The sequence below is a fragment of the Gossypium raimondii genome, chromosome 8 (assembly GCF_025698545.1).
Source record: "Gossypium raimondii isolate GPD5lz chromosome 8, ASM2569854v1, whole genome shotgun sequence".
Classification (NCBI taxonomy): domain Eukaryota; kingdom Viridiplantae; phylum Streptophyta; class Magnoliopsida; order Malvales; family Malvaceae; genus Gossypium; species Gossypium raimondii.
Genome location: NC_068572.1, coordinates 52,197,431 through 52,222,729, shown reverse-complemented (window position 1 = coordinate 52,222,729; position 25,299 = coordinate 52,197,431). Strand labels below are relative to the sequence as shown.

General features: G+C 32.0%; 1 protein-coding gene and 1 pseudogene across 9 annotated transcripts; one reads left to right on the top strand and one right to left on the bottom strand.

Annotated features, from left to right (window-relative positions):
• LOC105792065 (S-norcoclaurine synthase 1-like) overlaps positions 1–7,801 on the top strand; it is a 28,646-nt pseudogene extending 20,845 nt beyond the window's left edge.
• Positions 7,802–9,253: 1,452 nt separating this feature from the next.
• LOC105792064 (protein NONRESPONDING TO OXYLIPINS 2, mitochondrial) lies at positions 9,254–12,273 on the bottom strand. 9 transcript variants are annotated; one of them, XM_052634233.1, is made up of 4 exons: positions 11,894–12,270; positions 11,575–11,748; positions 10,490–10,554; positions 9,254–9,507 (listed from the first exon to the last, which is right to left on the bottom strand). In XM_052634233.1, the coding sequence occupies exons 1-2, from the start codon at positions 12,058–12,060 to the stop codon at positions 11,598–11,600; spliced, it is 318 nt and encodes a 105-aa protein (XP_052490193.1). In that variant the 5' UTR covers positions 12,061–12,270; the 3' UTR covers positions 9,254–9,507; positions 10,490–10,554; positions 11,575–11,597. The 9 variants fall into 9 exon arrangements, with proteins under 9 accessions (XP_052490193.1, XP_052490197.1, XP_052490194.1 ...); XM_052634237.1 differs by having other exon boundaries at positions 11,630–11,748; XM_052634232.1 differs by lacking the exon at positions 9,254–9,507 and adding an exon at positions 9,647–9,889.
• Between the last annotated feature and the right edge of the window lie 13,026 nt (positions 12,274–25,299).

Below are 25,299 nucleotides of genomic sequence, written 5' to 3'. Positions count from 1 at the left end.
TAATTCCTACCATAAAACTATGTTAGGAACATCTTGAGTTAATTATATCGAATATTAAACTACATCATTATTCAAACTTGATTTATCATTCAAAATATACGAAAACATGCGAAATTTTGAATACAATAATATTAGATTAGAGATATGTACCTTTTAATCGAGATTGAATTTTCATATATTGAAATATTAAAAGTTCTCGCAAGTCTTACTCTATGCAGTTAGAATTGAAGCATGCCTTAAAATTTTAATGTAAGAGATTGTTGTCCCAATTTTGTAGAAATTTAAGAGGGTTAAATTTGTTATCATTGTTAGAGATTAGAGATATGTATTAGATCAATAAAAAAGTTAGAACTAATGAAACTGTAGTCTTATAGCTCTATAATGTCATTGTTAATAGAAACCTAGATTGAATTGTTATTAAAAACCGAACTACATTCATCCATAGAATGGTTAGGGCAAAAAATTCAATTAGATTGATGGACTCAATTGAAATTTAATAAATAATTTGATCTAAGATTCGACATAAAATATATCATTAAGCAAAAATCAATTTAATCGATAGAAAAACCTTAATAAAAATCAAATTGATATATGATGCTTATAGCGAACATTTAGTTTCATGATTTTGCATGAAAATTTATATATCAACTAAAATATTTTAATTTCGATAGATTTTATCTAACTTCACCAACAAAATAAAATTTAATAAATGCTATAAATCCTTGTAATCCTTAAACTTCAAGTTTAATTATTTTATTAAATTTAAATTTATTATGTCGTTATTGTTTTTAATTACGTGATTACCAAAACCAAAACAAAAACTATCCCATAAAATTTGGATACAATTAATTTAGACCAAATAATTTTTACGTCTAGCACCAAAGGCATATAATATATTTGGATACAATTATTTTCAAATTTGAGTACTTCTAAGTATTCAAAAGGATGAAAACCCAAATCTAAACATTTTGGACCAAAAGAAAAATTTAGATAGAAATTATTTTCCTCCTAAATATGTAAGTTGTGAGCTCAGGGCATGGGCTGATTTGATTTAAAAACATAAAAAATTTTACCAAATTTTACAACTTTTGGTAACAAAAACTTTATTCACAAAACTCAACATGAAAATATTTCTCCTCTGTGATTGTGAAGAGGAAATAAATAGGAAACTTTCTGTGCAATTCAGAAAGCCAAAATTCCAATGAATGATCTCATCGAAAAGGAAATTATGCAATAACATGATTCAAAAGCAAATTTGCAGGAGTATAAAATATTTAATGTATTTGTATAAATTGAACATAAATTTAATTTAAGGAAGAGAATAAAAGTAAAAATAAGAATCATGAAACGAGCATATATAGAGAAGAAATGTAATATAATACCATTAGAGAATAACCAGATAAATAAAGATATCTCAACTGTGGTAGATTACCAATTTATTGTGGAATTACACCTAGACAACAAAATAATTTATTAAACAAATATGTATATTTTATTTTACTTTTTAAAATAAAATTTAAAGGTGAAGGCTTAATACTCTAAATTTTATAAGCGACAAATGGATTTTGTAAATTAGACCAATTAATTTTTTACATCCAGCACCAAAGACATGTAATATATTTGGATACAATTATTTTCAAGTATGAGTACTTTTAATAGTAAATACTTTTGGATTTAGTTCTAAAATACAATTTCACATCAAATATTGAATATACATTTCTAATTATAGTTTTTCTTTACTAAAATGCTTCTAATTTTCAAACAATGAACCATATTGTAAACATATTTCAACAAATCAACAAACTTACCTAAATCTGACGATAATGAATGCACCAAAATTCCAAAATAACGAATTAAAAGCAGTACTATAAATACGTGAGCAGTAAGAAATGCACCAAAAATTCCAAGCCATTCAACTGTTGATAAATGACCAAATCAGCAAACTTACCTAAATACACAATTTTCAGTTCTCCTTTCTTTAACAGTTGGGCAAATGCAGTGTTACTCCTGGGGAACAAAACATGAACATAGAACAATATAAATATTTTTGGGGGCCCTTCAAAAAGTAGAAGAACAAACTAGAAAAAAAAGAAACTCGACAGGATCGAAACTTCTTCCCAAACCCTAGACACGCAAAAATTCCCAAATTCCCCAAATTCCCAACCAAATTGGTACAAGCTTCGTGACTGAACTAGGACCCTAAACCCCAAATTCCCAAATTACACTGAACCTAAACCCTAAATCAAGATACACTGTTTCCACAGAAAAAAAAGCTTACCTTTTAACCACAAATTCTACAGCTTTGATAGTATCCTCTGAAGGCTTCGTCCCTTCAAAAAGATTTCTGAGTTCTCCTCTCCCTTTCTTCCTTCGTTTTTTCTCTATCGATTTTACCCCTTTCGTTTTTCCCCTAAATTTGTTTCTGGAATGTATTTCTGCCTACTGAGATATAAGGAAAATTATAAGTTAAAACACGGTACAGAAACGACGACGTTTCGCTGAAAGTTTAAGAAACATTTGCGGCGTGTTTCGCAAAAACGCCACTAAAATTTAAAGTTAAAACAGAAACGGCGCCGTTTTATTAAGCTGTAATGCACATTTCTGGCGTTTTCTGAATAAACGCCACAAAAAATTAATAGAAACGGCGCCGTTGAATTAATATAGAGAAAATGCTAAGTATAAAAGCGTGTACAGAGACGACGCCGTTTAGCAAAAATTTGAAGACACTTTCACGGCGTTTATTGAAAAAACGCCGCTATAGCTTGTGTATTTGCGGCGTTTCTTGACAAGCGCCACAAAGAATGAAGGTTCTAATCCGAAACAACGCCGTTTTGCTCGGATTTAATGCACATTTCTGGCGCTTTCCTTTAAAGCGCCACTAAAAATTAATTTCCTTAAGTTAGACGTCGACGTTTAGCCAATATATCAAGTCACCTTTCCGGCGTTTCAAACACAAATGCCACAAAAAATTAACATAAACGGCGTCGTTTAGTTAATATAGAGAAAATGCTAATTTAAAAATCGTGGACAGAAACCGCGTCGTTTAGCAAAAATTTAAGTCACTTTTGCGGCGTGTCTTGTACAAACGCCGCTATTGCTTAATTTTTAGCGGCGTTTTTAGTAAAATCGCCGCTAATTGTTAAAGTTGTAATCGAAAACTGCGTCGTTTTATTAAGCTTCAATGCAGAGTTCTGGCGTTTTTTTTTAAAATGTCACAAAGTAATTATTTTACTTAAACCAAACGGTAACGTTTTAAATAATTAATTCTAAACTTTTTAAGTAATATTTATAAGAATTATATAAAATTATAAAGTTTAGGTTTTCTTGTCTTTTTTGTTTGTATTTTTATTCAATTTCTTATAATTTGGTCCTATTTATATATATACCTCATATATATCCAAAATAATTAATTATACCTATATATATCCATCCATATATATATATATATATATCAATGCTTTTTTTAACTTATTTATTAATTCTATTTAAACTAATATTAATTAAATACATCAATTGGTTTAGATTAAATTTTTAAAATATATTTTAAAAATACTAATTACTCTAAACCCAAAACCCTGATCTGGCCCCAAAATCCCTAAACCTTAAATCCTAAACCCTAAATCCATGCAAGTGTCCACCAAGCATTGTTATCCCATTAACATATGTAAGTTTAAATACAATTAATTAATCTGATTTTTATTCTATAGCCAATTGATTTTTTTTGCTATTTCTCTAAGAATTATTGTTTTATCATGCTTTAATGTGGTGTTTTATTAATTATTTCAGATTTGGTTGGTTAATAATTTTTATTTATGTTCAAAAATGTAAGAACATATTTAAAATATAAATTAAAAAACTAAATAAGATCTAAACCCTAAGTCCCTAACTATTAATTTCTAACCCCTAACCCTATAACCGTAACCCTATATTCATACAAGTGTCCACCAAGCTTTGTTATTCCATTTACATATGTAAGATCTGAACCTAATACCCTAACCCGACCCGCCTAAATCCCTGGCTAAACCATAAATCCTTAACTCCTAACCCATAACGTCTAACCCAGCTCCTGACCCCTAAACATTAAATCTGATCAGCTCTTACATCATATATATACAGTACTCCTGATCAATTACAATAACCTTAAAATAGTAACCCGGCCCTAAATATGACCTAGCTAAAATCTTAAATTAATAATCATATATATATTATACTGAACAGAGCACTAAAAATACTGAACCGAGATGGGATAAGATGGGGATATCCTTCTGGATATAGCTTATATCGATTTTGAATAACCAATTCTTCACACAATTTTAAAGATCCAAATTAATATTATCTCTTTTACAATTATATAAGAAATTAATTAATATATAAATTAGAAAACACTAGTTAATCTAAACTGTAAACCATAAACCCTAAAATCATAAACCCTTAACACAACCTTAAACCTTAAACCCCAACCTTTGAACCATAAGCCATAGACCAAATACGATAAACTAAACATATATAATAACCTACATTATATAATGCATGGTTAAGACCAAAACTCTGCGTTTTGGTTAAGATATTTTTCGGCGCTTCTCAAAAAGCGCCGCTAATACGATGCTTTAGCGGCGATTTCTCGTGGATGCCACTAATTCCAGTATACATCAAGACTTAAACGTTGCGTTTTTGTTAATATATTTTGCGGCGCTTCTCAGAAAGCGCCGCAAATAATATGCTTTAGCGGCGTTCCCCCATAAGCGCCACTAAGTCTAATATACCTCACGAAAAAATTCTGCGTTTTGGTAAGCATATTTTGCGGCGCTTTTTGCCAAGCGCCGCTAATACTATGATTTAGCGGCGTTTTTTGATATGCGCCACTAATAACTGTATACATCAAGACAAAAACGTTGCGTTTTGGTTACCAAATGTTGTTGCGCTTCTCTGAAAACGCCGCTAATAGTATGCCTTAGTGGCGTGTACCCTTTGCGCCACTAATTCTAGTATACCTCAAGACCAAACTCTGCGTTTTGGTTAAGATATTTTGCGGCGCTTTCCTCAAAACGCCGCTAATATTATGCTTTAGCGGTGTTTTCCCTTAAACGCCACTAACTGTAACATACACCAAGACCAAAACGGTGCACTTTGGTTGGGATAGTTTGCGGTGTTTTTCCATAAGCGCCATAAATTCTAACATACCTCTAGACCAAACTCTGCGTTTTGGTTAACATATGTTGCAGCGCTTTTGGTAAGCGCCGCTAATACTTCCTTTAGCGGCGGGTTTTCGTAAGCGCCACTAATGCTAATATACAGCGGGATAAAACGATGCGTTTTCGTTAAGATTTTTGCGGCGCTTTCGGCAATGCGCCGCTAATACTTCCTTTAGCGGCGTTTTTCCATAAACGCCACTAATTCTAGTATACATCAAGACCAAAACGATGCGTTTTGATCTTCAGATCTTGCGGCGCGTGATGGTAAATGCCGCTAATGATGTTCTTTTACGGCGTTTTGCAGGAAGCGCCGCTAATGCCTGATATTTAGCGGCGTTTTATTTTTTGCGCCGCTAATGCGAGATTATTAGCAGCATTTGTAGTCAAAACGCCACAAAAGGTGCCGTTAAAAGCCTCATTTGGTGTAGTGATTCCAAATAGAGTTAATAAAACATACTCCATATAAGTAATAGTTTTAAGGTTTACAAAAAAAAAGTATGTGTATATATAAATAAATCTAAAGGAAATTTAAAGGTAGTAACTAGAATAGTATGAAATCAATGATATATATATAATAAAAATAATTTAATATAAATTGTATACATGAAAATATAAAAATATTAAATAAGGATACTATCATATAAATCTTTGAAGATGAAATATATAAAAGTGGCTTTTTTAAAATATATTATAAGATAGAAGTTATTAAAATATATTGTATTGGATTAAACAACGATATAATTCATCACAAACTTAAAATAATAATGTATGATAATAATAAAATAAAAGAATTTAAAATAATAAATTGCATAATAAAGTGATATATATATAAAAAATAAGTAACCGAAAATGCAACTAAGTATGACAATAATGTTAATAACAACAACAAATAATAATAATAATAAATTAATATTAAACTAATTAATAAAACAATGGACTAATTTGGAATTAAAACAGAAATCTAGGAATAAATCTGAAATAAATAAAAAAGAAAGGACTAAAATGAAGCTCGCGAATAACACGAGGGATCAAAAGGGGAAATAATCCCAACACCTTGGAACGCTGCGTTATGAGAAGGACTAAAGTGAAACAAAAATGAAATAAGAGGTTAAATTTAAAAAAGAAATAAAAGAACTTGATTGTAGCGTGCAATAAAAGCGAGGGACTAGTGGCGCAAATGGACCAATTAATAAAATTACGCAGATCCTCCCCGGGTCGGGTCACACATGCGGGTTACAGGGCCAATACGGCACCGTTTTGGAGCCAATGATCAGACTCCAAACGGCGTCGTTTCGTACATCATGCAAGGGTCAAAAGTAACACCCTAAATTTGCAGCCACATCTTCATTTTTCAAAAATGAAAAAAAAAAACATAAAAAACAAACGCCCCCCTCTCTCAGCGCCGCTTCAACCCCAGCCGCACAAAAGATCTCCGATCCCCCACCCTTTCTCCGATCACGACAAAGAGGATGAGGGTACGGCTTCGCAACAAAGGTAAAAACCTTTAACTCTTCTTTCTTTTCTTCTTCTTAGGCAGTAAATAAAATAACTCAAAGAACTAAAAAAACGAGAGAGGAAAATAAAACTCAAAATCACCTTCTCAAATCTGACTTGTTTTTCTTTTCTTCCTTTTTCTGTATTTTAGTGTGCATGTGTGTGTGTTCGCAACAAAGAAGTAAAAAAAAAAGAGAAAGAAAACAGTGAAAAACGAAAAAAAAAAACTCCCTCCAATCTTCTGTTTTTTATTTCTTATCTCTCCATCCAAAAACGGAGCCTTTTTTACAACATTGGAATCGGCCTTATGTAGCCGAATTGAAAAGAAAAGAAAAAAAAATCAAAATCCATCTCTTTCCTGCTATTTCGTTCGTTCCTGCTTGTTTGTTTGTGTGCAGGTACGGTCTGGAGAAGGCACGCGTGGACTCGGCTGCTGAAAGGCGCAGACGCTGTGAGGATCTAGTTTGGTTATGCGCAAGAAGGTAAATGTCTTTGTTAGGGTTTCCCCTTCTATTGTAATCGGGTTTGGGCTAGGCTAATTTGGGCCTAGAAAACTGGGTTTAGGGTCTGTTTAGGTTTAATGGACTAGGTTAAATTTTGGTTGTAATTTTGGACATTTTTTTATTTTTGTTTTTATTTATTTGTGATTTTGGGCCCAGACAAATTGGGCCTATTACAGGTCTGACATGATTTATTTAATCAGTCTCTCTTCTCAAAACAGGAACTTCAAGTTTTGGCCCCTCTCTTTACCAGGTTTCAAGTATGTAACAATCCCATGTAGATCCCCGAAAGGATTGATAATTCGTGTGTCTGTATCATTTCAAGTATTATATACTTGTAACATATCTTATGTTGTGTTGATTTTCCTATGGATTGTAGAGAAGCACTGGAAGAATACTCGAGAGAAATGCAAAAGATAGGTGAGGAAATCCAAGCAAACCTTTCAGTATTAATGGGGTTAAAAAGAGGTGAGTCAAGGGGAGCTTAAACGGGGCATAAGAATGAATTATTACCCAACATGTTCAAGGCCCCATCTTGTTCTTGGGATTAGCCCTCACTCAGATGGCACAAGTTTCACTTTGTTGCTGCAAGATGTTCATGTTTCCAGATGGTGAGCAAGAAATTGGTCCACTTGAAACAATGATAGATGCCAAAACCATCCCAGATTGTATAGAAACATCAAGTATGTTTCTAGGAAATTTGTCAAGCTACACAACAAGTGAACACTAGCCATATTTTTCTTTCTTGAACTAAATTGATATTGCTAAATTAAAATAAAAAGAAATGGTATAGAAAAATATAAAAGTAGGCTTTGATCTAAGATTGTAACCAAGTCTATTACATATATACATGAGATAGAATAAAATAATAATAATTATTATCATTTTTGTTGTTCTTCACTTTTTTGTCTCTTTCTAAAAGAAAACAAAACGAAGTTGTAAGTGAAGAAGAAAATTATGAAAAGAACTAAAGTCAGTTTTAATTTTCGTTAATAATTCCAACCAAATTTATAGGTTGTCAAAACCGAGAAAGTGGGGTTATGAATACAATCCAAGTTTTACTTTAATACAACGTTGGAAAACTGAAGCTGAACAATTCTTTATCCAAAGTGGATTATAATCCTTATAAAAACAATTAAATTTATGATATAGATGAAAAATATTATGTAAATTGATACATAATTTTTTATTATAATGATAAAGTTAATTATTCAAATTTTATGTTTTATATTAAAAAAAAACAAACACTCCCTTATAAAATATATAATTGAATTTGTATATGAAAGAGTATTTTAATAATTTCATGGCTGATTTGGACATGATTGATCCGTGATACCAACTTAATAAGATATTTGGTGTCCGATTTATCCTTCCGTATTAGATTATTCCAATAACTCGAGTCTACAACCCAAATAAAAACAACTTTCTGAGAGAAAATGGGTTGTAAAAATTTCTTTTCTTTTTCTGTATGAAAAACAATAACAGTGAAGAAAATATGAGAAGATATTAAAAGAGGGAGGAAAGGCCATGGTATTACAAATAATAAAGAATTGATTTGGATTTCCTTAAATCCCATTCAACAATTTATTTTACTACAATGCTTTTATAATAGTTACGTGAAACTATAACTTTGACAAGCTTTTGGTGGTTTCCAAATCTACTTTGAAAACGGCATATACGTTGTTGATTGGCATGTTTCAACATTCGGCTTTGCTTTTATCAGACAGAAAACTGATTATTTGAATTTCTGAAAACTTGACATCGGATCTTGTTAAGTAGTGATTAATGCTCTTGTCACACATCCGTTTGACTCGAGTTTTAAATCATGTCATCCCCATTCCCACAGCCCCAATATTGTATAGAAAAAAAAAAAAAAAAAAACATGACCTCAGTGGTCATACGAAGTAAAGAAGCACCCGGACCATCACATGTATTAATAGCAAAATGTTGTAATTTCACAGTGACCTGCCCTTGGAAATGAAGAAATAGCATCAGCCAGCCAGCCAGCCAGCCAGCAGAGGAGGGAAAGAATCACAAGAAGCAAGTAAATTGGAAAGTGATAGATGATTGTGATGGTTATGTCTGTTGGGATCATATAAGAATAAAGTTAAATAACAATAAAATTCTTATTTCAGACTTTAGAGAAAACAATCTCATTACTAGTAAGAATCAAAATCAGCTTTTCTGCTGTTAGAAATGTCACTTCGTTTTCAAATAACAATCTACATGTCCTTGCTGGCTGCTTCCATCATATTGATTTTGAACACTCCTCATTATCATATGATCCCTAACAAGTCACCTCGGAACCGATTGACCAAACTCTATGCCAACACAGAATGCACTCAATCAGAATGTTATCAGCAGAAACCATTCTACAATGTGAAAATAAAGCAGAGATGATGATAATAATATCACTTAATCCCAACCAACAAACAAGTGCAGCAACCTAATCTCAACAAATAAGATAATATTTATGAATGGCATTAATGAAATCTGGTTTTGAACTTATGTTAATAGAATAGCTAAGGACACTTTCCAGAAGGTTTGTACAAACTTATAAATATACCAAAACTTCAAATAGTTATTATGAATAGATCATCTAAAGTAGTTTCAACAGTGTTCAATCTATAAAACTCAAATGAAGAATAGATGACAGGTCCACCACCGAAAACAGCTACATGTCTCACGTACCATCAATTCCATCTGGGAAAAGGAGCAGCTATGTTACCATCATGGACTAGATCACTCATAATGAATCACTTTTAAGTGCAATAAATCTAAGTAAAATATATGATTCTACAAAGGTGATTTAACCATATCCTGACCTCTATTACAGAAATCTTTAGAATGCATTCACTCAGTCTAAATGTGTCTACTACACTTGAGGATAGGCTAACGATCCACCCTGATGTTTAAACAGATAGGGAAAAGAAGAATTTGCAAAGAATGAAGCAATTGTAGGACAAAGCTGGATGGAAGAGGTCAGTGGGGTGGCAGATGCTACTTGTAAATCTTGATGTTATATCTTTCCCTATATAGCATAAGCAAGCTAATTATCAGGAAGGCAGGAAGAAACAATCCAATCACTGCACAAATGTGGGAACAAGAGGAAGTGTTCCATTCCCACAAGGACAACAGAGAGCAACGAGTTAGGTCTAACAGAGGCTTTTCTTTGCGAAAATAGGAAGAGTATAAAAAATGGAACTGATTTAGATTATAAAAATACAAACGTAAGACTAAGGCTCTATCCTGACATAATTAAATACTTTTAAGATCACTAAAAAGGCACTCATGATTTCGTACTTGAGTATGAGGATGAGCCTGTCACTGTAAATTCCCACTTTATTTCTCTTATTGAACTTATGTGCCTGCAGGAACCAAATATTCAGGTCAGATATCTTTAAGATACATTATGAAAGTGCCAGCCCCATTTCATAGACCCTATTTTGTTTTGCTCAGATAAGGCAAGTTCGACGATCTGATAGCCTCCACAAGTTTTAAGCAACAAAAGTTTTGAAATTTACTTCTAATTAGCTATGTTATCTACAATAGGAACTGCCACCTTTAACCTCAACCAACTACTATAAGGATCAGAGATAGAAAGCATTTGTGATATGATATCCAAGTAGCATCCAAGATATAAGCTGGGACCAGATCATTCAATTCATGAAATCTTGCATCTTAAAAATATATCCATATAATCTTTGCAGTCTTCTTTTTTACTAATAAGCCTGAATTTGATAAAAACATGTTTATAAGGGTACATGAATTGCCTATCCATTTCAGGGTGAGTATTTGTCAAATACCCTAGAAGAAAAGCTACCTCTACGCCTAACTGGCTAACTCGATGAACAGCTATGAAGATACAAGTTTATGCATCTTTCCCATAACTCACTTTCTAGAAAAATCATAATATTCCTTGGTTTTTGATAAGTGCATGGTCTACAGTCTACTGCAAATACTCAGCTCAAAGACAGAGAAATAGAGAATTGCTACTCGCTTCTTACTTCTACAGGGATGAAGGAAAGCGTTGTCAAAAAGTATGAAATATGAAGAATTCAAAAATAAAAATGGCATTGATCAAATACATTAATTTGAGTTAGTGTTAGTTAGAAATTGCTCTGTTTGATCAATATGATCTTGCTATTAACCTTAAAGCGTTCAACCACAATTATAACACACACAGCATTTACGAGGCTAAAGAAAAAAAAAACAGAATTCTTATGTTAACATCTTAATACCTGAAACAATTGAACTAGGAAAAAAGAATTATTCAATTTAAACAGCAAATTCAATACCAAAACTAAAAAAGATGAAATAATAGCAGATAAATAATATCATATTAATAGTAGGAGAAGCAAAAAAAAAGAACAAAAAAGGCTACTCACTATAGAAAACAGATAAAACAGTACTAGAGGCCGGGATAGGTGCAGCAGAGTGTACCCTGAGAAAGAGCCCGGCAACTCCTCGATGTTGTGCTCAGGCATGAAGTCATCCTCGCCACTGCCACTGCGCTGTGTAGCGGCAACAGTGACTGCACAGATCCCAGCTCCGATGGACACCTGCCATCATAAAAAGAACAATAGTTGAACTTTAACTAATAGAGAGCTGGTAATGCTCTATTTATAAAACGAAAAAATAAGTGAGGAAAACAGAGAAATAAAATTTAGAAAACCAAAAGCAAAAAAAAAAAAAAAACTGCTGTACCTGGAGGAGAAACGGCGAAGAGAAGATATGGAAGGGGAGGGGAGAGGTGAGGAAATGGAGGGAGCGGCGGCGGATCTGGAAAAAGAGGATTTTGGACCGTTAGATCTAACAGCGGATTTGATGAAGGGTGATGATCTACTGATGAATCTGTTGCAAATTGAAGCCATTGGGATGAAAACTTTTTGAAGGAGATGGAGAATTGAAAAACTTTTGAGAACCTCAGAACAGCAGGCAGGGTTTAGGGTTTTAGCGATATGAAGTATCTGATGCGATCAAATGTTAGACCGGGTCGGGTAACGGTTTGGAGTGGTAATTGTAATAAAATAAATAACTAAAAAAGCTTCGGTTGTTTATTCCCTTGTGGATTGAAAATTGGTGTAAAAATGAAAGTTCCTGGGAGAAATGTTGATGTAGGATAAAAATTATTAAATAAGAACTCATAGATTACATTAAGATAATTAAAATAAAAATATCCACACAAGGTAGTCATCTAGTTAAATGGTGTGAGTTGAGTTATCAAAAAGTAAAAGAGCTTATAATATGTCAAGTCTCCATTAAATAAAAAGCACATCGTGCCTATATCCTAAGATGTCCATCCATAATCATCTAATGATCATAAAATCTTGAGAGGAGGCACCTCATCTGTTTGGAAACGGTTGGATTAAATCACCCTTTCTCAATCTCTAAAAATAACTTGAGGAAAAAGCCTCAATCACCTTGGCCTCAAAGATATTACCATAACAAAAGTACTTGGCTTGGAAAACCTTGTAGTATAAAGAGTTCTGATGCATAAAGGATATAATCTTTTAAAATATCAAATAAGGGCTAAATATTTTCAAGAGTACTCAAATAAAATTTTTTCAGATGTTGTATACCTGACTCAACTGACATGTGTTATATTCTAAACACGACAACATTAATTTTATGCTGCAAACTAGATGAAGTGCATGAACTATTTGAACACATTCAAAAAGGTTTGGCTCTTATTTGCTCATTTAAGAATGTTTTATCCTCACATCATAAACCCCCCATGGATTTAACCCTAAATTGAGCGTTTAATAATATTACTATTTTCAAATTTAGGCATCTTTTAAACTTAGGGTTAAATTACAAATTAGAGCTTGAACTTGATAATTTTTCCTCATATTAGGGTTTAAACCTTTTTTTTAAGTTAGGCCTAAACATGGCAATTGTTCCCACATTGGAGCTTGAACCTTTTTTTTTTGTCTAAGTTAATTCTTGAAAGCCCTAAAGTATTGTCAAGTTCAGACTCAATGTGAGAACAATTACCAGAAAACTTAGACAAAAAAAAGTTCAAGCCCTAATATGAGAAAAGTTTGTCTAGTCTAGCCCCTAATGTAGAAACAATTGTCAAATTCAGGACTTTAACTTAAACTAAAAAATATTGAGACCCTAATACAAAAAAAAGTTATCAAATTCAAGTCCCAAATAATGATTTAACCATTAAATTTAGGTGAAATATGGTAAAGAGAAAGAAGAAATGAGATGAAGAATTCTTTTTACTTCACTTTTTAGATATTGTGTATATTTATTTTATATAAATTTATATATTAATAATGAATGTTATATTTTAAAACATGAATGGGTTGTCTGTACTAGGTGTTTCTATTTTAAATCATTTATTCATTTTAAAATTTTTCATGCTTTTCTCACACAAATAAGGAAAATTAGATTTTATGTCTAACAATCTATTAAATGAATTCGGATAAGTGTGACACTATTCATTGATCTAAAATTTATGGAATTAATTAAGTTAAAAATTATGATGAAAATTTTAAACTCCTCCTAAGTTTTAAAATATTTTAATATATTATCAATTAGGGTTTTTCTAGCCTAGTCATCTGTTTAGATATTAAAGGCTATATTAAATACACTCGAATCAAAACATAGATAACTGATTATGACATATTTAAAAAATGATATTCTTAAATTTAAGTGACACTATTTTGTCATATTGATGGTGACAATGGGCTTCTTCAAACTTAACAAATCCTGACAAAAGTGGTACTGCTACAACAATCATCATAAATGAGAAAGGAGAATGGGTAAAAGGATCATAATGGAACATCCCATCACCTACTAACGTCTACACTCAGCTGTGGGCACTCAAAGATGTACTCACCTTACCATTGCAGCGGAATATTTTTAATTTAGAGATTAAACTTGATGCTGATTGTGATTAAACTTATCCAAAATTATGAGACTAACAATGTTTTCCTTGTAGCACTTGTTAATGACTGCAGGAAGGGAGAGCAGTTTTGAACAGTTACAGAATTCTAGCACCTTTTGTGTGCTTGTAATGATCTTCCCCAATGTATCAAGGCTCTGTTGAAGTTCGAGGCCTGTGGTCCTATTTGGTATTGAACCATTTTATATTTTTTGAAATTCTCTTTTAAGTGAAAAAAATTGATGAATAAATTGAAAGAAAAACTAAATTAATATAATATTAATACTTTGAAAATTCAATTAAATTTAATGATTAAATTAAAACCTTAATAGTTCTGTTTGAAAATATCTGATAACAGCCGAAATTTTATTATACATCAAAATATACATATTAAATATAAATATATTCAAAAAAATTGAACAACATAAGCGTGAGGCGTTCTATTGAAAGAGTCTGTTTTCTTTACTTGCATGTTAATGATCCGACTAAACAAATGAGCCCAACAACTAAGAAGGAAATGTCAAAGGAATCAGAAGAATGGGTCAATGGACCCTAATTGAAGGAAAAGGGTTTTTTACCCAACTCACTCAAAATAATTAATTATTTACGAAAATGTCCCAAGTTAAAACTTTACATAGTTAAAATAATTAAATTCTCTATTTTTCATAAAATATTCAATTCCCTTTCATATCTCTATTTTACATTGTTGTTATTCTTTTTTCTTTCCCATATTTGATTATCTATTTTCCATAAAATATTAAATTTCCTTTCATATCTCTATTTTTCATATACGTTATTCTCTTTCATTTCCCACATTTGATTCTCTATTTTCCATATGCTCTTTTTCTTTCCTATTCGAATTTATGTTCTTCTTCTCAATTGAAAACCCTAGACGTCGTACTCACTTGTCCTTTTTGTTTTTTTATTTATGTATTTTCTTTTCTTTCTTATTCTCAATTGAAAACCTTAGCCACCATACTCAATAGCCACTGATGTCATCGTTTACGGTGGCCTTTCGTGCCCATTTCGACACCAAAGAAGAGATTTCCTCCTTCACGTTGACTTTTACGATTCAAATCTCTCAGTAGTCGGCTCCAAATCTTTTAAAACAATGACCAAAGTTTTGAACTACTCTTTCTACAATGATTTTTTTTTTTAAATATCACCGGTGTTGACTAACATAACAGCAACACCTAAAAAAAAGTTATTTTAAAAGATTTTAACGGGTGCTGCCTGACGTATCGATGGCACCCAAAAAGGATCTTTTAAAACAAAATTTCTTTTTTTTCCCTCCTTGAATACCCATATTTTTAATAGGTATTTTGAAAAATAAAGACAAGTGTCACCTGTCACAATGTCGATATCTAAAAATAATATTAAAAAAAAGCCAATGATTAAGTCATTATTGGGGGCCAATGCCACCGGTGTGTTAGGCGGCACCAGTAGATACTATGGAGAACAAGCCATTTTCATACATAAATATTTACTTGAATCATTTTGATAAATAATTAATTATTTTATGTCAATTAGATAAAAGAAGTGGAAGGAAAATATACTACTAACGCCAAAATGGAAAATAGGTGAAATAAATTAAATCTAATGCTTTACCTTCATTCTATGATATAATTCTTATTGATTAAATAATAATTAAAATTCCTATATGTACAATTTTTTTATTAATCTTGAGTGCTAAATAATAATTAAATTTATATCGAATAATAGTAGATAAAAGATAATGAAAAATGCCAGACCTTGAAAACATTATGTCTTAAATTCCATTTGTTTTTATATGAAATATCATGGTTTGTCTTAGAAAAAAGCCACTTTTGAAAAGAAAAGCAGATATTTAAGTTTTAAAATTAAAATATTACCCATCTTATTAAATATGAATTTCAACGAGGAACTTTAGTGTAAAGTCCACTGACCGATAGCTCTAGGACCAAACCAAAAAAAAGGGTAAACTATATCAATTTTCCCTAATCAAAATTACATTAATTAAAATTACATTTTTGTTACTCAACTTTCAAAAATTTCATAATTTTCATTAAAGTTATCGAAATGTTACATTTTGGTCAATTATCAATTAACTTCTGTTCAGAGGATAACGTGGCATGTTAATTTAAAGGGTTAATAACTAATTTAGCCCTGAACTATAATTAAAATATTAATTTGATACTTTTTAAAATTTTCTTAATAATTCTAAAAAATTTAAAGGGTAAACTACTCAGATAGCCACTCAAGTTTTAATGCGTTCCTATTCTGGTCTCTAAATTGTTTTGTTAATTTAGTCATTTCCGTTAGATTAATTGTCGTTTTTAGTCACTCTATTGTTAAAATGCCTTGGTCACTGAACAGAATGCTGATGTGGTAGTCTTTTGATTACTATAATAACAAATTTAGCCCTTAACACTTTACACATTCTGTCAAGTTGGTCTTAGTTCTAAATTTTTTTAACAAATTTAATCCTTAATCTTTGTACATTTTGTCAATTTAGTTCAAGTTCAAAAAAATTATAATTTTACAACTAATATATATAATTTATTATAAAAAATTAAAAAAATTAAATAAAATTATTTGGTTGCGCTTTGATTGCAGATGAAACAATTTATACTTTTATTTGGCTGACGCAAACTTGGCTTATAGCAATGGGGGAACGGGATCTGCTAATGATGCTCACTGATCAAAACAATGCCATAAAAGCAGCTGTGGCTATTGTGTTTCCTGCTACACGCCATTGTTTCTCTTTATGGCATGTGTTGGAAAACTTCCGAAGCATCTTGTTTACTTTTTTATATATTAATATATTATATTTTATATTTTTTAAAAATAAATTATATATATTTGCAAGTTTTTAAAATTATAATTATTTTGAATTTGGACGAAATTGACAAAATATGCAAACATTGAAGGTTAAATTTGTTGAATTCTTTTATATTAGGACCAACTTGATAGACTATGTAAAGTGTTAAGGGCTAAATTTGTTATTATACCAATCAAAAGATTACCACATCATCATTCTGTTTAGTGATCAAGGCATTTTAATGATGGAATGACTAGAAATGACAATTAATCTAACGAAAGTGACTAAATTAACAAAAAATATTCAACAACCAAAATAGGAACGCATTAAAACTGAAGTGACTATCACTACAGCAGAACAGGTTTTTAGCGGTGTTTTTTTAGACCTTTAGCGACGCTTTTTAACGCCACTAAATCCATTTCCGGCGCTTGAAGAAGCGCCACAAAAAATGCCGCTAACGACAACGTCGCTAACTTTTGCGGCGCTTACACAAAAAAACGCCGCTAAAGATCATGTTCTTTAGCGGCGCTTTTTTAAAAAACGCCACTAATTTTGGGATTTTTTTAAAATAAAATTTTCTGTTTTTTCAGCCTTCCAAATCAAAAGCAACCAGATCTAAACTAACCAAAAACAATAAATTTATATAATATTTCAAATTAAATGACTAAAATAATATTAATTGATATAAATAAAAGTGAATTCATACTTTTCTTTACAAAAGCGTTAAAAGTATTTATGCAATATACACTATATGGATTGGAAGTTATGATTGAAACATCTTCATCATAATCTGAAGCTCTTTGTTGAAGTTCGTCGTACTTTTTGCTCGCTCGCTTCTCTCGATGCCGCATCTTTTGAAGTCGAATGTAGTTCTTCATATTTCTTTTGAACCTCCGCTTCTATCACGCTTCTCTCATTGCTTCTCTCATTGCGACATCTCGCTTCCCTCACGCCGCCTCGCTTTAAGTTGTTTTTGAAGTTCTTCATATTTCCTTTGAACCTCAAATGTGGTCGCTTGCATCCGAGCCATCGGTCTTTTAACCTCGAACTTGACTTGAGATTAACTCCCAAGCCATGTATTGGTGCGAATGGATCCAAAATATTGGGTTAATGATAAAAGATCCTTGAAATCGAACCCGACCATACTTTTCAGGACCCAAAACTTCAGTAATAATCTGGTTATCAATATCTTCAAGATGAACAGAACTATCACTAGAAGCAATTGCTTCGTACTCCGTCTTTTTTTCCTTTAGTTTTTCCTAATAAATAAATCACATAGTTAGGAATGCAATATATAGTAAAAAAAACAAATGCAATATAACAATAGTCGCATTACAAGCAATGAATTAAACCATTAGAAAATAAACACTATAAATAACTAAAACAAGTGAAATCGTATTAAGTAAACGTACCATAATTTCACCAGCTTCAGGAGTCATAGCAGATCCATCTTTCTTCTTATGTGTAATTTCAAAAAGTTGTAGGCGTCCAACTTTTTGACCGGACGACCGTTCCTACAATATAGTAGTAAAAAATTATTTAATAGAAAGTTATACATATTTGAGAATATTAAAAAATTAAAAATACCTCCGCCTCAGCTACACATGCAAAACTTCTCAACCCGGCTGTGTGAGTGAATTTTTGTTGCTGCCGGCTGGTTTTTCCAACTCGTTCACGATCCTACGTTATAAAATTTTTAGTACGTAAATAGTAAATACTATAAACCAAAATAATTACAATAGTTTGGAAGTGCGTCGTACCTCGCCTTTCTGAGAATGTCAAAATCTAACCGCATCTTCCCATTGGTACCTCAACATACCCGGTAGGACATTTTGCAATTTCTCATCAAGAGTTGTTTTTGTCTTATAATAATTTTCTTCAAAGTACTTTTATTGTCTCTCCATCTTTTTCCCAATGCCTTCTTTACATAAGCATCCGAGACCTCTAAAGCAAACCTTGACTACAAAAAACACAAGTTAATAAAGTAAATATAAATGAAACTATTTCCCAAGCATTACAGATGACATTAACATTTTGTTACCTTAATATTATCGAGGGCTTGGTTTTTGTTGCTATCGGGCATTTGACGCCATGACTCGTAGTTGATAGGCAACATATTTGTATTTCGTGCTAAAATGCCCATGTATCCTGCTAAAAGTCAAGCTTCTGATCCAACAGGCTGACCAAAAGCATTTACGCATACCTTGACACGCTCGACTGGATCTAACTCGTATAACTCTCTAAGTATCGTACGTCCTCGACCTCTACGCGTCCCACCATTTTCAGCTACAAATGGTATATTATAATATAATAATTTGAAAAATAAATCAATTATAAGTCAACACGCATGTAATTAATGTAATTTACTTTGAACTTCCGTAGGATCCTCGTGTGTAATCGGAACATTCGAAGATCCAATTGCTGTCTGTTGTTCAGTACTATTTGTTTCTATCGAGTTTGGATCATTTTGAACAATTCTTTCCCTTATAATTTTTCTTCTAGGCATTTTATCTGCAATACACATAAAATGTAATTAAACTTAATAACTAATTACAACAATAACAACACATATAAAATAGTTGAAATATATAATAAGACCAAGATTTAATACTAATGTAAGTTACATATAATTAAACAATCGTAAAATCTTACTACATCATTATTCGTAAATATCTTCATCCGTATCCTGACGAACCCATTGAAATTGTGCACTAGTACTAGGGATATTATCGTTTAAGTTTTGTTCTGGAAATGGCAAAGTTCCTGATCTGTCGTCGATGTTATCTCTACTTCCACTGCCCATGTCAAACAAGTCTCTAGGGATGTTACGGAGTACAACGTACCAACCCTCATCAGTTGGATCTTTTGAGTAAAAAACTTGTTTGATTTGACTTGAGAATACATACGGCTCATCTATCAGTTATTGTCTTGTGTGAATCAATCGGTCAAAGTTCACCATTGTAAAACTAAATTGATCTTGCTTGATTCCACGAGCTGTATTAACATCGGCCCAATCACCTCAAAATAAGATAACTTTCCATTTGCCGTAGTAATCCAACTCAATTATGTCAGTAAGCTGTCCGAAATATTCCACATTTCTCTCGACAGGATTATTGTCCCTAGCACTAGCATAACTTGTAATTGTAGAATTAACAACTATTCCACAATTTTGCGTTCTCCTCAACCTCTCGCGATATTTTGTATGAAATCTGAATCCGTTGATGAGGAACGCACTATATCTTTTAACCACTTGATTTGGACCTTGGGAGAGCCATTTAACTTCGTCGTTTACGCTCTTCCCATTCCAAACCTATTGAATGGAAAGTAAACTGAGTAATTAAAAATGTTATGAAAAAGCATTATAATTTGTAAGCGAAAGCTCCAACTACATACCGTTTGACTTAACCATTTATAAAAAGATTCTGTAAACAACTTATTGATATCTCGATGTTGCGTTCTTCGGGAGCGCGAACGAGATCTCAATATTTGTTTGTACTCACTATGTTAAAAAAATGTGATCTTTGTTAGAAGATAAACAATTTTTAGTTTGATAAATATTTATAAAATTTGTAGAACTTACTTCCGTAAAGGTTCCAATGATTCGTGGTGAAACAGAACATATCGATGTGCTTGTACCCACGATAAATGATCTAATTCCGTAATTTCAACTTTGCCGATTGGTTGTCCAAAACTTTGGAACAAATAAGTATCGGCTAAGTTATAGTCCGTGAGTCCAGCATTCCTATTTGGTCTGTTCAACCTTGTTTCGACATCTTCCGAATATCTTGAGCAGAAGGTCATACATTCCTCTACCAAGTAGCCTTCAGCAATCGATCCTTCTGGATATCGCTTGTTGCGGCAGTAAGACTTTAATTTGGATAGGAACCTAAACACAATATACAACATTATCAAAAGTTGTAACTAAAGGCATAGAGGTGAATGAAGGAAAAATTTGTTTTTACTTCTTTAACACCTTTCTATGGGATATATCCATCGATAGAAAATGGGTCCGCCAAGAATTGCTTCGTACGGGAGATGAATTATCAAGTGAACCATAATGGTGAAGAATAAAGGTGGGAAGATTTTCTCCATGTTGCATAAAGTCAAAGCGGCTCGATCCTGTACCTTCTGAAGTTCTTGAACATCCAAAACTTTGCCACAAATGGCTTTCATTATGTTGGATAGTTCAATGATACAAGACGTCACCTTCTTGGACATACAACATCGTAGAGCAACTGGCATTAAATCTTGCATCAAGATGTGATAGTCATGTGATTTTAGCGAATATAATCTTTGATCTTTAACACTAACAAATCGAGATATATTTGATGCATACGCATCCGGAACCTTTATATCCTTCAACACCATGCAAAACAGTTCTTTCTCCATCTTGGACATTGAGAAAATAGAAGGCGACAACCGATATTTCCCATTCGGAAGTGGATTGGGATGAATATCAGGCCGAATTCCCATTTGGACTAAATTAAGTCGACTCTGAAGATTGTCTTTTGATTTTCCGTCGACGTTCAAAATTGTACCCACAATGTTCTCGCAGACATTTTTCTCAATGTGCATAACATCAAGATTGTGTCGTAAAAGGTGATGCTCCCAATAAGGCAACTGAAAAAAATACTTATTTTTTTCCACAAGTCCGCCTCATTAGGATCGTTCTCTTCGTTGGAGCTTTCATCGGCTTCATCATTTGATCTTCTGTTCCTCTGCGTGTTTGGCAGTTGGTTCATCTTCCCATAAATGAAATTCATATCTTCCAACATGAACAAGATTTGAGCCACCGGTGCTGGAATGAGCTTCTCGAACTTTTCGGTCGTCAAATCTGTAACTCAAATCTAAATCTATGATTTTCCGGTAACCACCGACGATGCCCCATGTAAGAGAACTTCTTCCCATTGTACAACCATTGCGAGCATGTTTGTGCAGCACAACAAGGACACGCATAACGACCCTTAGTACTCCAACCGGATAAATTGGCATAAGTGGGAAAGTCATTAATGGTCCACATCAAAGCTGCACGTAAATTAAAGTTCTCCTTTCACAGTACATCGTATGTCTCGACACCAGCCCATAATTGTTTTAACTCTTCAATAAGTGGCTGTAAATAAATGTCGATATCATTCCCGGGCCCTTTCTCTCCAAGTATAATCATAGATAAGATAATGGAAGATTTCTTCATGCAAATCCACGGAGGCGATTGTAAGGAACAAGCACCATCGGCAAGTCATCGTGGCGGTGCTCATGATCTTGAAAGGATTAAATCCATCAGATGTTAGCGCAAGCCTCACACTCCTAGGATCGCTTGCAAAGTTTGGAAATTTATTGTCAAATGCTTTCCAAGCTAAAGAATTTGCCGGATGCCTTAGTAATCCATCATCGATTCGTCCATCATGGTGCCACGTCATTGACTCCGCTGTCTTCGACGACATGAAAAGCCTTTGAAGCCTTGGTATCAACGAAAAATACCGTAAAATCTTAATTGGCTTCTTCCTTGACTGTGCATCATTTTCATCTTCGTTCCCATCTTCTGTGTTTCTATTTAGCCAACGGGATTGGCCGCATACATGACAGCACTGTTGGTTTTTCCGATCGCCCCAATATAACATGCAGTCATTTGGGAAACTATGGATTTTGTTGTACCCAATGCCTAAATCTTTTATCATTTTCTTCATATCTTTGCATGACTGAGGGATTTTTGCAAACGGAAACATTTCTCTCAAAAACTCTAATAACATTGTCAACGAGTTTCCGGTCTACCCTCCCAAACATTTTAACTGAAAAAGACGAACACAGAAGGACATTTTTGAAAATTTTGATCCCTCATACAGTTCTTCGTTCATGTCATTAAGTAGAGCGTAGAACTTCGCCGCTTCTCCATTTGGCTCTTCATGAGGTACACTACTTCCTGGTTCGCTAAAAGCAGTTCCACCAATATTACAATCATCAGATGCCATAAAATCCCCTGGGAACTATTGCACACCATGATTGTGCATATTAAATGCATCCCGCAACATACCTTCCATGTCATCCCCTCTATCAGACTGATGATAAGCAGTACCAGGATAAGATACATCCATCGTTGAAGAGGAAGTACTAGGCGGGCATTCTCCATGAAAAAGCCATTGCTTATAACCCTTAACAAACCCATCAACAATTAGATGCTCGTATACAACCTCACGATAATGACAGTTTATGTTGTCACACTTCTTACATGGGCAAAGAATCATGTTCTCTTGGCTTGCATATTGAAATGTAAAATTTAGAAAACTCTGCACCCTATTTCGATAACCGTTGCTAACCCTTGACAAATTCATCCAAGACCGGTCCATTTCTTAATTCTTGAAGTCTGACGTTGACAATAATTTGCACGGTTTAGTCAAAACGCCAGTTATGTAAGTTATGTACTAAGTTATGTATTAGACAATAATGTAAGTTAGGAAGGTTATGTATTATGTAAGTTATGTAAGTTATGTAAGTTATGTAATTTATGTAAGTTATGTAAGTTATTTAAGTTATGTAAGTTATGTAAGTTATGTAAGTTATTTAATTTATATAAGTTATGTAAGTTATATAATTTATGTAAGCAATTTAGAAAAATTATGTAAGTTATGTATAAGTTATGTATTATGTAAATTATGTACTAAGTTATGTATTATGTAAATAATTTAAGTTAGGTAGGTTATGTATTATGTAAGTTATTTAAGTTATGTAAGTTATGTAAGTTATTTAATTTATGTAAGGTATGCAAGTTATGTAAGTTATATAATTTATATAAGTTATATAATTTAAAATTGTTATGCAAGTTTATATGTAAGTTTATGTATTGTATGGTATTTAAGATATGTATTATATAAGTTATGATATGATTGATAAATTTGAGTTATGTAAGTTTATGTATTGTATGTTATTTAAGATATGTATTATGTAAGTTTATATATAAGTTATGATATGATTGATAAATTTGAGTTATGTAAGTTATGCTATGATTGATAAATTTTGAAAAAATATAGATTTTAAAAGTATATATTAAAATGTATATAAATATTTATAAGTTATGTAAGTTATATAATTTATGTAAGTTATATAATTTAAAATTTGTTTACTAATAAATTTGAAATATAGGTTATATATCCAATTTACATTTAATCGATAATTTATAAAATTTATTATTAATAAAATTGGAATATAGGTTATATGTCCATATTAATATATGTTATATATTAAAAATATTTTGTCTTATAATATATGAGTAATATTTGTGTCCCAAAATGATTGCGTTTTTTGCACGAAAGGTTGCTTACATGGTTCAAATTCAAGTAAAGGAAAATATTTTTAGCAAAGAAAACCGAACCTGAACAAGTAGTACAATTTCAGATTTAAGCAAAGTCTAAATTCGGTATCCGTAGATGGTTGATTTAGCAGCAAAAAACAATCAAATGTACCATCTTAGCAGCAAAAACAAATGAGAAGGTACAATCTAATTAGCTGCAAAAGCCAATTAAAATCCTTTATATCCTAAATCCAAAACCATTTAAATTACAAAACCTAAGTAATGTTTTCTAAACTTATGCATTATTTAATCATTTGAACCCAAATCAAATCTGAACCTGAAACAAAATTACATGAACTAAAAACTTTAAATCAATTCAGTTCACAATTGCAATTATATTTGATTTCAATTTGGATCATTACAAACCATGGGAATACTGTATAATAGTTGAAATTATATTCCATGACAGAAATTAATTCAAACACTTAGTACAAAGATGGAGCAAAAAACATCTTCAAGACCAGAACAATAACCAGAAATAAATACAATAAGCAGCAACATTAACCACAACGTGCAGCAAAAAAAGAACTGAATTGATTTTAATCCCTAACATTAATCAGCAACATTAAGCAGAACTTCCAGCAAAAAAGAACTTGCAGCCACATTAACCAAATACCAAATTATAACAGTCCCAAATACAAATATACCAATTATAAAAACAATCCAAAATCACATGTCAATTTATAAAACGAAAAAACAAATAAAATAAAGGATCAACTTACCTTCTGGTTATCTACCCTTTCTATGTATTGCTTCAAACCAAAGGAGAGGTACCAAATTTGCAGACTAGATTGCCAAAACTAAAATGTCTGCAACCAAAGGAAAGAAAAATTAACTAAGGAAAAACTAAACTTGTTCAACTTCATAACTAAAACAAATTTACATGAACTTAAGTGAAAAATCAACTGTCAAATTATCTAAATCAAAATATTATAATAGCGTATTTTATATATAAAATTTTCTTAAATTTTATCTTGATTAAACCTAAATTTTATCTTGATTAAACCTAAGTAGAAAGACTTTAAACAAAAACAAGGTTTACAATATCTGCAAAATCCTTTTAATTAATCAATTAA